Here is a 14,777-nt window from a genome sequence, read left to right on the forward strand (position 1 = left end):
CTACTATTTGCTGCACATTACAGGCAGTTTATATGAATGACTTTGACGGCGAACATTGTATAATTTAACCAAAAATACACCGTCTCCTCTCACACTTTAGACATTGCAGTTTTTACGCTTTTAGACGCCGTGTCTAAATTGTTTGAAGTCCAGTTCCTATTAATTAGTTTACCGCGTTCAGCGGTGGAAGCGGCTGACGAACTCCATTGCAAATGTTCCCATTTAATTTCGGACGCTAATTTACAAGATAAAGTTAAGGATGTCGAATATGAAACAAACACTCGTGAATGGTGAGGAGCAGCTCTTTAATTCGGCATGAATTAAAAAAAAAACACAAACTCGATTTACTGTGATATTGTGAGATTTGTTTGTGGTGATGTAAATTAGCCATTCAACAGAGTCCGCTAACATGAAAGTGACTGACGTGCAGTGTCTGTGTTGACAGACGTAGAAAACACGTTAGGGTTTTGTTTAGGTTGTTAATATGTAATAGTCTGTCGCTACTTTTGAAGGTAAAAAAAATACTTGTAGTTTGCTGGCTGTTAGTTCCGCCATTTGTTTTGCATGCTGTTTGTGCTTTATTAGAACAGGGTCACGTGAATAAAAAGTTTTGCTGTTTTTAATAGTAGTGCCGATTTCAACCCCCAAATCGCTGTCCGTGAAAAAGTCAGATAATGATATTTATAAGACATTATGCATGATAGAAAAGAGAACAGCAGATGACTGACATGACAGGCTCGGCACGCAGATTCACTTCGAATCACGGAAGCGCCTTCATCACTCGGATTACCAAGCCGGCTCATTAATATTTATGTACGTCGGATTACCAGCCAATCACAAAGCGCGTTCATCAGCCAACTCATTAATATTCATGTCCGTCTCATTAATATTTATGGTAAGGTAAAGTGCCGTATCCGAAGGCCACAGGCTACGGGTACGGGTCCGTATCTGTAGACACTACGGATACAAAAAGAAAAGTGGGATGGGATCAGCCAAGTATGAAGCAAAGCAGCTCTAACACATACTGTGAGCACCTCTAAACTACAACATTCTGCAACCACACTTAGGGGAGGTGTGAGATGAGGATTGAGCTTTGGTCAGTGATTGCGACAAAAATGAAAGAAATACAGTTTACATACACCTTTAAGTTCCCTTTTGCTTTGATGAAGTGCACTCAAAGAGTAAATGTAGCTTGACACTTGATAAGTGCCATTTCTCTGTATTATAAAAGAAAAGAACATTTAATGTAATTAAAAAATTATTTTATTAAATTGTTGTGAAACATTGTTTGGGATTAGATACCTTGAGGAAGTTGTTCCTCAGCCTGTGAGGCCACCATCACCATCTCCTGGTCGTCTTCCTCCTCAAAAAAATCCCCAGCAGCAGGTTCTGTAAAATAATATAGAACATTAAGCACATGTCACCAGCACACCTGTACACATAAATTGATACTCACCACAGGTCAAGAGCCGTCTCCGGGTTGTGAACTGTGACGAAGGGGGGCAACGTGGCACTGCAGCTATGATTTAAAACAGATGTCTGTGAGTTTGATATACTGCATATAAACTGTAATAATTTTAATGCTTGCAAATCACCTTAGTACTTACAGGGTTTGGCTGGAGACAATATTTTTTGTGCCAGCTGTGAAGCAGACAAATGCTTCCCACGTGCCAGCAGGGCCTTCACAGTGGCAGCAACCTGGAGCCTGCTCTGAGTTGCAGCAGGTGGAGGAGGAACAGACACAGTGGCAGTGGGCATGGTGGCAGCAGGAGTGGGGGCAGATGCAGAGGTCATGGCGGCAGCAGCAGACCGCAGCCCCTGAGGAGTTTTGCGGAGCACCGGGTATGCATATATAATCTGAGAGGAAACAGCCATAAACAGATAGTTATATTTATAGACATTCTTTTAAATTATAAAATAATCATAACATTGGATTTATATCACGTTTTTCACTCAGCATTCAAAGAACTTACAAATGGGCAATTCACTGCTCCCCTGAAACAGTACTAAGTAATTGTAGTAAATTAGTGGTATTAATTGTCACGAAATACTGTACAATCTTATCATTTTTAGTTTTGTTGTACTACCCGCACTGTCGTGACAGTAGCCAGCCTGCCCACCCAAACGCAACCTCGTTGATTTAGATTAAGCGTGACGTACATTTATTTTGTATTTAAAAAATAGTGATAACTTTGTTAATTGCTAAAACAATAACACTTGTTGGTATACTCTTGTTGGTGTAATACCATGTACAAATTGGCATTTTATGGCAGGTGATCCCATAATTATACTGGGGTGCACACAATGAATAAGAGGTTTTAGGTGGGCATTTATGATATTTCATAAAATTATGATCATAAAACGGCTCTAAAACGTAATGTATTCAGCTGGCCAGAACCTCCACAGAGCACATATTTTTGTAGAAGTATTATTACGTGATTATGATGGCAAGAGTCGCCAGATTACTTTACGATAACAAGCATTATTATGACGAGATCATTATAAATTTACGTTAGCTACTCCCCGAGCGCTATATACTCTGAACCAACTAGTGAAAGGGAGATGTGCATCACAGAAAAGTCGGTATTATGTGCTGTCTTTGTTGTGTACCCAATATTTCTAATTAACAAGTTCACTGAAGTATAATAGGGAGCATCAACGTCACACTACACATTACCAAAGTGCTGTTTTTCGCAATAAACATGTCACGCTAACAACAGGATACAGTTAATGTCTTAGACACATTTAGCTGTTGAAAAAGAGAATATGTTTAATGCTTGCTAAAAGATAGTTCTGACAGCTGTGGATGACTGTTTATCATTTTCCTCCGAGAGTTTAAAAAGGATCCGGAAGATGGAACGTGATTGGTCCAAAGTAAGCCCACAGACTCGGGACGTGATTGGTCCAACGGAACATGAGGTCGTGCGCTGATTGACTGGCTTGGGCTTACTTTGTGCTTACTTTGGGCTTACTTTGCTCTAACAGCAGAGTGCAGCAGGCGCAAACAGAACTGTGTCAGAGACGCAGGTTCGATTGCAGCTCATGATCCTTTACTGCATGGGTTTCCTGTTTTCCTCTCTATCCTTGGCGGAGATCTGCACTCTCTGAGTGCTTTTCTAGTTTTAATATTTATTGTTTGGCATTTGCTTATGTGCATATCACCTTAGAATTGATTTCATAAAGTTTTTGTCTGACATATTAAAGGGAGAGTTAATTTTTTGAAGTGGGATTATATGAGGTATTTATCCATAGTTAGTGTCTTACCTGCAGTAGATTGTAATCTACTGTGGAGAAACAGAAAATCACACTGCTCTGAAAAACTGAACTATCCCTTTAGAAATGTCCACTACAGTAGAAACTTTTTTGCTGTTACATTATAACAAGATGAAAACATGATTAATTAGTGTTACAGGTGTGGAAAAGTATGTACAAACCATTAACTGAACTGTATGTCCATGAGAAATCTGTGATCAGTATTTCTATATTTTCTGCTGCTTTCATTTCAAATTCGAATGATGCGTTTATGCAGCAAAAGTTGATACAAAAATAGTTATCAATTTCTACTGCAATACAAATGGTGTACAAATCTTTACACAGCATGTACTGTATGTGAATATGGCATCACGGCATATGGTGTATTAGGCATAATGTAAGTGTGATACATACCTGATAAGAACCTTTAGTCACAGATTGTTAATGCACCTGGAAATAAATTCAGACCACAATTTAATTAACACACATACACACACACAACAGGGATGATATTTCTAGTAACTTAAACAATTGAAATTTACAAAATGCTTGTCCACATACTACTGATGAAAATTTGAGTGTTAAGAAATTTACAAACATTTTCACTCCGGTAACTGCAAATATCAGTTTATCAACCAAAGAGGGTTGAAAAAAGGCAAATCAACTCTTTTAGATGTTGAAGACATTTCATGTCTCATCCTAAAGGCTTCTTGTTCTCAAAGAAACATCTTCAATATCCAAAAACAAGTTGAGATGCCTTGACTTAACCTTTTCTTTTGATAACTATCCATGTACCAGATGATCAAGATCAAATCAACAAGTGTGTGTTTCCTTCTTCATTTTCACCTGAGGAAGACTATCAGTGAATGAAACATAGGGCAAATGATTTTTAAAAGGAAATGTATTCTGGTCCTTTCTCCACGTGGATATGGTCTCCTTTTCTGGTATTTATTTTGGTCTCATCATTCTATAAGAATGTTTCCTCTTTCTTGCTTTAATTTGGCGTTATTTTCATCGAACGCCTGTTAATGTGTTTTGAGCACACTGGCCGCCTAACTGAGTGATTTACTCTATGGATACACACCGTTGGCAGTACGACTTCTCGAACGTTAGTGTAAAAAAAGGGACATCACGTAGCATTTGGATATATTTAGCGTGACATGTAAACATAATATGAACAGTGTTAAACGCGTAGTCGCAAACAGACGGACAAACGAAGCCTTTCTCTGGCAGCTCAGAGACCACATCAAGCTCTAATGCACTGATCCCAACCCAGCATTCCCAAACGCAGCTCGGTGTAACTGCTTATCTGTCAGTGTACGCTGCAACCACAGTTTGAAAGCATAACGTCACTCCGAGAAAACAGGAAAAAGCCGAGGAAGGCCATTCGTGCCATCTGAACATAACTAACGTGACGTTAATGGAGAGCCTCGGTGAGAGCCGTTGAAAGCCCCAGCCAGTGTGCCTGAAACACATTAACAGATGTTCGATGAAAAATAATTCCAAATTAAAATAAGAAAGAGGGAACAGCGCACTTTTTATCAACATGTAAGGACACAAAAACGACTGATTTTTCTTCTGAAATGTGTAACGTTACAAAAGCTGATAAGCATTCTGCTTTTAACATGTTACTTGAGGAAAAATGTTACTTGAGTACAATTTAACTGTGAAAACTAAATGCAGTAACTTTAAATAAAGCTCATAAGTTGATTACTTACCTTTGAGAGCAACGTTAGTGCTACCATTTGGGCCTTACGGCCGCATGCTAGCTAACTTGTTATGGTGGAGGAGGGGGAGGGGGAGCTTGGGCTGAGGCCTGGAAACTAAATGAAATAAAAGACTAGCTTGTATTTTATAGCCACTATATAACATTATTACGTCACATTAAATTGTGACATTGAGACGACTTTTTCAATCAGTTCTTTTAGTCGAGTCAAAGACCACACAGACTGACTTGGAATCACTAAAACTATAAGTTAATAATGACTTGCAGTACAGTAAAGTTGGCGTGTTTGGTAATTTGCAGAAATGCAAAACAATGTTTAACTGCTAGAGACACTGGAATTGTTTGTTAACTAAGGACAATTAAACAGGTCTTACCTTTAAGCAAGTGGGAGTCCGTGAAATGCGCAGCAGACTTGATGTCTGTGTGGTGAAAATACCTTGGACAGGAATGTAGGTGGTAAAAATTAAGACCTCCCAATGAGTAAAATTAATCAATTTTCTGCACTTTTGACTTTCCTGATGAGCATTCTACTCAGTGGTTCTCAGCTGATTTTATTTGATAAAAACTGAGTAAAATGCAATTAATAAAGTATTAAAATTTGGTGAATTCAGTTCAGTGTGGTTCCAAATTGCACACAGTCTTTTTTTTAAGTATAGTTTACTCTTATTTATTTAGTAAATATTATTTAATCCTGATCACAGTTTTTGCAGTGTAGAATACATGATTTAGAGTTTGTTAAAATCAATTAAAAACAAATCTCAGTTCCTTAAAAAATTTTTCTGTCTTCTAGACCTCTCCCTCCCTCAGCAGCTGTATGTTCTCACACAGTGCACATCTGCCTAATTTTAGGATAGAGTTTAGGTTCTAAGTATAGGTGGGGCTGATTTAGGCAGTTCCTTAGGTAAAATGTTTCCTAGGGTGCTTTCACACATACGCCTTTTGGTCCGCTTAAAGCGGACTGGAGTCCCCAATGCCAGCAAGTACGGTTCGTTTGGGCTGGTGTGAAAGCAGACCAGATGCTTTTGGTGCGGACTAAAGAACCGGACCGAGACCACCTCTCGAAGGTGGTCTCGGTCCGCTTCTATGTCAACTCCAGTTCGGTTCGCTCCTGGTGAGAACACAAACCTGTCTCCATTCGGACCGGCTTGATGGCGCAGCAGACTTTTTGGTCTACGGGAGCTTCCGTAGCAACCTGCACAGGGAATTTTGGGATAACGATAACGTCTTGCAATGCATCTTCTCCGTGCCAAAAACGACTGTAATGTTCTCGTACCGAATGCGAGCTTCATGCTGGAACAACAGCAGTATTTGTGCTTGCTGCATAAAGCAATGATACGAATATATGGCAACAAGAACGAACAGGAGAGCATAGTTCATTGTTTACGAATAAACCTCGATCCATGGAATAAACACAGCCTGTTGTTTTCTTCCGGGATTTTTCCCTCTTCACATGCTCCGCCAATCAGCGTTCACCTATGTCATCTAAAACACCTTATTTTTGTGAACAGCGCCGCCAAACGACTGGGGGGAGATATAACATTCATCGTAGTTGGTTCAACTGCGAAAACACTGGTGTGAATGCGAACCGAACCAGTTGAAATTAGCAACGTTGTAACAACTTTTGGGTCCAAACGAACCACTCTAACGGACTAACAGGTGTGAAAGCACCCCTAGAGTATGAAGGAGTGCTGGTTCCAGCTGTTTAAGCCTTGTAGTGCAGATGGGACAGCTCTGTGCTAGCAAATGCCATGTTAGACATGTTATTTTTAAATGTGTGATGCATGACTGCTCCATAACACCACATAATATCGCATGTTTTGTATGGAGGATTTTATAGACTACACACATTTTCTTTGAAAGCAGTAACTCAAGTAATTCACTTATTATAGTGCCATCTTGCCCAGTTTACAGTAGATCATTAAGGTTTGAAGCAACATTCTTATGTACAGTAGGCCTGTTTACATACAGGGTGTCCCTAAAGTCTGGACACAGGAAATCTCATTAGCTATCTTTTTTTTTTTGCCTCCACAGATTAAATATAGCTTTGTCAAAAGAAGAAAGAGTTGAACTGGTACACTCAACAAAAATATAAACGCAACACTTTTGTTTTTGCTCCCATTTTTTATGAGATGAACTTAAAGATCTAAAACTTTTTCCACATACACAATATCATCATTTCTCTCAAATATTGTTCACAAATCTGTCTAAATCTGTGATAGTGAGCACTTCTTCTTTGCTAAGATAATCCATCTCATCTTACAGGTGTGCCATATCAAGATGCTGATTAGACACCATGATTAGTGCACAGGTGTGCCTTAGACTGCCCACAATAAAAGGCCACTCTGAAATGTGCAGTTTTATCACACAGCACAATGCCATAGATGTGGCAAGATTTGAGGAAGCGTGCAATTGGCATGCTGACAGCAGGAATGTCAACCAGAGCTGTTGCTGGTGTATTGAATGTTCATTTCTCTACCATGAACCATCTCCAAAGGCGTTTCAGAGAATTTGGCAGTACATCCAACCAGCCTCACAACCGCAGACCACGTGTAACCACACCAGCCCAGGACCTCCACATCCAGCATGTTCACCTCCAAGATCGTCTGAGACCAGCCACTCGGACAGCTACTGAAACAATGGGTTTGCTTAGCCAAAGAATTTCTGCACAAACTGTAAGAAACCATCTCAGGGAAGCTCATCTGCATGCTCGTCGTCCTCATCGGGGTCTCGATCTGACTCCAGTTCGTGGTCGTAATCGACTTGAGTGGGCAAATGCTCACATTCGATGGCGTCTGACACGTTGGAGAGGTGTTCTCTTCACGGATGAATCCCGGTTTACACTGTTCAGGGCAGATGGCAGACAGCGTGTGTGGCGTCGTGTGGGTGAGTGGTTTTCTGACGTCAATGTTGTGGATCAAGTGGCCCATGGTGGCGGTGGGGTTAAGGTATGGGCAGGCTTCTGTTATGGATGAAGAACATAGGTGCATTTTATTGATGGCATTTTGAATGCACAAAGATACCGTGACGAGATCCTGAGGCCCATTGTTGTGCCATACATCCAAGAACATCACCTCATGTTGCAGCAGGATAATGCACAGCCCCATGTTGCAAGGATCTGTACACAATTCTTGGAAGCTGAAAAAGTCCCAGTTCTTGCATGGCCAGCATACTCATCGGACATGTCACCCATTGAGCATGTTTGGGATGCTCTGGATCGGCGTATACGACAGCGTGTACCAGTTCCTGCCAATATCCAGCAACTTCACACAGCAATTGAAGAGGAGTGCCCCCCCCTCCCCCATAAAACAAAACTGCACCTTTCAGAGTGGCCTTTTATTGTGGGCAGTCTAAGGAACACCTGTGCACTAATCATGGTGTCTAATCAGCATCTTGATATGGCACACTTGTGAGGTGGGATGGATTATCTCAGCAAAGGAGAAGTGCTCACTATCACAGATTTAGATAGAATTGTGAACAATATTTGAGAGAAATGGTGATATTGTGTATGTGGAAAGAGTTTTAGATCTTTGAGTTCATCTCATAAAAAATGGGAGCAAAAACAAAAGTGTTGCGTTTGTAATTTGGTTGAGTGTACTTCTCAGTGGATGTGAAGAATGGACTTTTTGTAAGATAGGGTTAAGGTTAGGAACGGGGTTTAATGACACTGCCCGTTTCTTTAAACTTTTTAACCACCTTCTTCTCCCTGGAAGAGTCAAGTGGAATCCTCCTTGGATGACGTGCTTTAAATTCATCTGCTACCTTTCGATAAGTCCATCCTTCACATCCACTGAGAAGTACCAGTTCAAATCTTTCTTCTTTCGACAAAATATTTTTTTTTCTTCTCAAAGGGGGAGCATGCAGAAATAGTTTGGGAACTACTTTTGTATGTTGTTCCGACATTGGGAAGTTATGTGACGATTGGCGGTTAGTCTGTCTGTCCGTCTGTTTGCAACAATACTCAAAAACGGAATACCACATTTGAATGAAATTTTCAGGGATGGTCAAAAATGACACAAGGACCAATTGTTGGACTTTGGCAGTGATGTAACTTGTACTCTGGCCTATAGCACAGATTTGTTAAAGACTTCTGTATCATTGCGAGATGGTAGTGTCTACAGATACGGACCCGTACCCGTAGCCTGTGGCCTACGGATACGGCACTCTCCCTTATCATAAATATTAATGAGACGTACATGAATATTAATGAGCCGGCTGATGAACGCGCTTTGTGATTGGCTGGTAATCCGACGTACATAAATATTAATGAGCCGGCTTGGTAATCCGAGTGATGAAGGCGCTTCCGTGATTCGAGGTGAATCTGCATGCCGAGCCTGTCATGTCAGTCATCTGCTGTTCTCTTTTCTATCATGCATAATGTTGTAGCGGTACTACGTTATGATTTATTGCTCTCGTTATTAATAATTGGGGCACCACCCTAGATCTCTAGGGAAAAATTAATATTAATAAAAAATTTAATATTCATAAAAATTTTGATCAATCTCATATCAAAAAGTCTTGAATCCTCGGTTAAATTGACCACATTCTACACAAAGAAACACAAGACTGTAATTTGGTCTATAATGAGGTATTTATTAACTATTCTATGAAAATAATGACAAGTGAACTATGTACAATGTAGATATGGTGTGTGTGTGTGTGTGTGTGCGCAGGACTACGTGTGTACGTGGAATGTGGGAGTGTGTGTGTGGTGTGTGTGCATGTGTGAGGGATGTGGAAGTAGGTGTGAGAGAGAAGGAAATATGGTGAGGATTAGCCAGAGCTAACCTGACGAGGTAACCGGTAATTTGGATTAAGAATTCTAATGATTTGTAAAAGAAAAAATTGATTAAATGAATTAAATGACCAAGCGGTTAGGAATCAGAGCAAACTCAGCTGGAGTTATTGAAGTGAACCGTCATGGGGCTGGGACTTGCGAGGCCTTCAGATTATGCACACGGTCTGGACCTGCGGGTTCGGAGCAGTGCGTCGTCGTTGTGGTGGCCTAGATGTCCTGCCGCGGGTTGATCGGTTCTATGCAAAGACCTGATCCAGCAGATCTCTGGAGTTCTCAACTGAGTGCTTAAAAATGATGGTTCTCAGGCTTTAGCCAAGAAAAATGGGTGTTGATGAAAAACGGTCAAAATTAAGAAAAATAAATGCTGGTTCTGAATTGGTTCTTCAGATTAAAACGAATAACGAGCAAAATGTCTCCTTAAGTTACAAAAATGTTAAAAGATAAATAGTTAACAAACTTAGATGGTGAGGGAATTTCAAAGATAGGAAAAACGCGCTTTAGATAGAGAAAAAATGAGAGAGACTTTGGTGGGCCTCTCAGGGCCAGATGAGGAAGAGAGGGGTAAGAGCAAGAGTCGGTAAGAGAGTGATGATGTGGGCTACGGCTGACTTTATCTGTGGGTCCAGCTAAGGGGAGGACCTGGGCGGAGAGAGAGAACTTTTAGGCGCGAGTCTGGTGGAATTTGGAATCTCTTTGTTCTCACAAAGTAGAGAAGAAAGAGGAGTCCAGAATGGATTAAAATATGATATTAAACGCGCAAAACACGATCTGTCTATCCCACCATATTCAGTTGTGTGAAAGTGAAATGTGTAGATTAATACATATGTTCATATGATGTGAATCATTTCATTCATAACTATATGTTTATGTTTATGACATAAAAAATATGTATCACAGTGAAAATATAACAACAAGTCAGAGATTTGGTAACAGGTAAATACAATGGTCATCATTCAACCTAAATGGAGAGGAAATTCAGAGGTTAATTCTGGAATTCATTCCAAAATCATAGTATCCTGGGGAAGAAATGATTAACATCACAAATTAATAAATCGACTTCTATCAGACATGCAAATATGATCTTCAAATATGACATAGATGAAACACTGTGAGTAACTGTGGTAAATCTGGAAAAAACAAATGCATATAGAAATATTAATTTGGCAAGTGTTTTTGTTTAAGTTCAGTTCCAGTCTCTTTGTTTCAGTCAAAGAGAGTGAGAGGGTGACTCCAGCCTTCTGCCATAAAGTTTTATGACTTGTTATCTGATCTGTGGAATGCAGAGACATCTCTGGCTGAGGGTCTCCTAAAGCTGAAAAGGGATTTTAGCATGAAAGTTCATTAAACAAACGTCCATAGCATATAATTGAAAGTCATTGTCTTTTAAAAAAAAGAAGTTATTCCAGGGGTTTAAATGTTCACAGGAGTTCCATCCTTCTGTGAATGAAAACCTACAGAAATACAAATGTCTCAATCCTCCTATAGAGATGGGTGTTGGTCAGTGCTGGAGAGAGGGAGAGCTTATCTGAGTTTTGATCAGCTCAGGAATTCCAGGGCCTTTGCAGTCTTGCTACAATGTCTTATAAATATCATTATCTGACTTTTTCACGGACAGCGATTTGGGGGTTGAAATCGGCACTACTATTAAAAATAGCAAAACTTTTTATTCACGTGACCCTGTTCTAATAAAGCACAAGCACCAAACAAAACAAATGGCGGAACTAACAGCCAGCAAACTACAAGTATTTTTTTACCTTCAAAAGTAGCGACAGACTATTACATAATAACAACCTAAACAAAACCCTGACGTATTTTCTACGTCTGTCAACACAGACACTGCACCTCAGTCACTTTAATGTTAGCGGACTCTGTTGAATGGCTAATTTACATCACAACAAACAAATCTCACAATATCACAGTAAATCGAGTTTGTGGGTTTTTTAAATTCATGCCGAATTAAAGAGCTGCTCCTCACCATTCACGAGTGTTTGTTTCATATTCGACATCCTTAACTTTATCTTGTAAATTAGCGTCCGAAATTAAATGGGAACATTTGCAATGGAGTTCGTCAGCCGCTTCCACCACTGAACGCGGTAAACTAATTAATAGGAACTGGACTTCAAACAATTTATACATGGCGTCTAAAAGCGTAAAAACTGCAATGTCTAAAGTGTGAGAGGAGACGGTGTATTTTTGGTTAAATTATACAATGTTCGCCGTCAAAGTCATTCATATAAACTGCCTGTAATGTGCAGCAAATAGTAGTTAACCGGCGCCAGCTCTTCAGTGACCTTAACGGGTCCGTACCTCTAGTACAGAAGCTACAGGTACGGGTCCGTACCTCTTGTACAGATGCTACGGGTACGAGTCCGTACCCGTAGCATCAACCTTGCGAGATAGCTGCACAGCGTCACTGTAACTGTGGCTACAAGTGAACACGACATCAGTGGCCTGCTGACGATCACGATTGCAATCCTACTACAAATGGACCACTGCGAACTTATCGGGACTTATCCTTTGGAAATGATACAAGGAACAACTGATGAAATTGTGCAGGTGTTTCCACATCCCATCAATTCCAACTGTCCGTTACATATTTAGGTTACGCGATTCGGTATCCGTACATAATGTACACATGCATGACACATGCCTGTGCTCAGCACAAGGTAATTTTGTTTGTGGGTGCATCTATATTAAATAATATGATGCCATGATTTCTGAACATCAATTACTAATAAATAAATGCTGAATTTCTTTTTTAAAAAAAGGCTGCATTTCTGACAATGCCATATGGAGGAATGAACAGTCTTGGCACAGTACTGCGCTATCTGAGTGCTTTTCTAGAATTATCATGTGGTAATAATACGGACATGACATCCATATTTTATTTTATAAAGACAAAGCTATGATCAGTGCTGGTATATTGCAACACTCCTTGTCAATACACTGCTTAAAAACCTTTTGAAATTTATCAAATATATAACACAACAGTAATGCTAAGTCCTGTTGTATAATGATTTCTTTTCTGACTTTGTCAGTAATTAATTTTGTCCTCATGTCCATGACTTGTGTGTATGTTTTCCAGTCAGGTTTGATCCGTGTGTCTCAGGAGGAGTATCTGATAGCCCCACTACCACAACATCTGGCCAAACAGCACAATTACAGCGTCCCCGATGGTCACCACCCACATGTAGTCTACAAACGCTCTGCAGAATACGTAGTCCACACAGTATTCAGCAGCTCATCTGGTTCCAGTTCTTCCAGACCTGACAACCCTTACCTTCACCATTATCATCATCACCAGCAGCAGCAGCATCATGACTACCAGCATGGAAAACTGCAGAGGCAACATTTCTGCGGACGCCGCAAGCAATGTATGTAAGGGACTCTTCTATTCCTTGTATGTATATATTTTGGGATTAGCCCATATGTCATTGTCCCATGTTATTTACTCTGAGCTCTCTAATGTTGCAGATGATACAGTCATGGTCAAAAGTTTACATACACTTGTAAAGGACATAGTGTCATGGCTCTCTTGAGTTTCCAGTTATTTCTACAACTCTGATTTTTCTCTGATAGAGTGATTGGAAGAGATGCTTCTTTGTCACAAAAAACATTCGTGAAGTTTGGTTCCTTTATGACTTTATTATAGGTTAACAGAAAAAGTGACCAAATCTGCTGGGTCAAAAATATACATACAGCAATGCTAATATTTGGTTACACATCCCTTGGCCATTTTCACTTTAATTAGATGCTTTTGGCAGCCATTCACAAGCTTCTGGCAAGCTTCTGGTTGAATCTTTGACCGCTCCTCTTGACAGAATCAGTGCAGTTCAGTTAAATGTGTTGGCTTTCTGACATGGGCTTGTTTCTTCAGCATTGTCCACATGTTTTCAATGGGGTTTAACCCCTTAGTCCCTGAGCTCTGTTTGTGAGGCACCTACTCTTAGTCCCTACAGCCCCCGCCGGCGGGGGCTGTAGGGACTAAGGGGTTAAGTCAGGACTTTGGTAAGGCCATTCTAAAACATTAATTCTAGCCTGATTTAGCCATTCCATTACCACTTTTGATGTGTGTTTGGGGTCATTGTCCTGTTGGAACACCCAACTGTGGCCAAGACCCAACCTTAGGGCTGATCATTTTAGGTTATCTTGAAGAATTTGAAGGTAATCCTCCTTCTTCATTATTCCATTTACTCTCTGTAAAGCACCAGTTCCATGGGCAGCAAAACAACTCCACAGCATAATACTACCACCACTGTGCTTGATGGTAGGCATGGTGTTCTTGGGGTAAAAGGCCTCACCTTTTCTCCTCCAAACATATTCCTCGGCATTGTGGCCAAACAGCTCGATTTTCGTTTCATCTGACCATAGAACTTTCCTCCAGAAGGTCTTATCTTTGTCCATGTGATCAGCAGCAAACTTCAGTAGAGCCTTAAGGTGCCGCTTTTGGAGCAAGGACTTCCTTCTTGCACGGCAGCCTCTCAGTCCATGGCAATGCAAAACACGCTTGACCATGGACACTGACACCTGTGTTCCAGCAGCTTCTATTTCTTGGCAGATCTGCTTTTTGGTGATTCTCGGTTGACTCTTAACCCTCCTGATCAATTTTCTCTCAGCAGCAGGTGATAGCTTGCATTTTCTTCCTGATTGTGGCAGTGACAAAACAGTGCCATGCACTTTATACTTACAAACAATTGTTTGCACTGTTGCTCTTGGGACCTGCAGCTGCTTTGAAATGGCTCCAAGTGACTTTCCTGACTTGTTCAAGTCAATGATTCACTTTTTCAGATCCATGCTGAGCTCCTTTGACTTTCCCGTTGTAGCGTTTGTGGGCATTTGTATCCACTGAGCCCTATTTAAATGGCCTCAGAGAAGTAACCAGCTGTAATCACTCATAATCACTCACAAGAAGTTAAGAGGCAATGCTATGAAGCTCATTTCATTGACGCAACTTTCTAAGTCACCAAAATTGCTAATTCATGTTGCTGTATACATATTTTTGAC

General features: G+C 40.4%; 1 protein-coding gene across 3 annotated transcripts in view; it reads left to right on the top strand.

Annotated features, from left to right (window-relative positions):
* adamts18 (ADAM metallopeptidase with thrombospondin type 1 motif, 18) overlaps positions 1-14,777 on the top strand; it is a 202,534-nt gene that overhangs the window by 57,585 nt on the left and 130,172 nt on the right. For all 3 annotated transcript variants that reach the window (XM_051955808.1, XM_051955807.1, XM_051955809.1), the window contains one exon: positions 12,859-13,147. In XM_051955808.1, the coding sequence (XP_051811768.1) occupies positions 12,859-13,147 (289 nt within the window). The remainder of the gene's footprint in view (positions 1-12,858; positions 13,148-14,777) is intronic.

This window comes from Acanthochromis polyacanthus, chromosome 11, assembly GCF_021347895.1.
Source record: "Acanthochromis polyacanthus isolate Apoly-LR-REF ecotype Palm Island chromosome 11, KAUST_Apoly_ChrSc, whole genome shotgun sequence".
NCBI lineage: Eukaryota > Metazoa > Chordata > Actinopteri > Pomacentridae > Acanthochromis > Acanthochromis polyacanthus.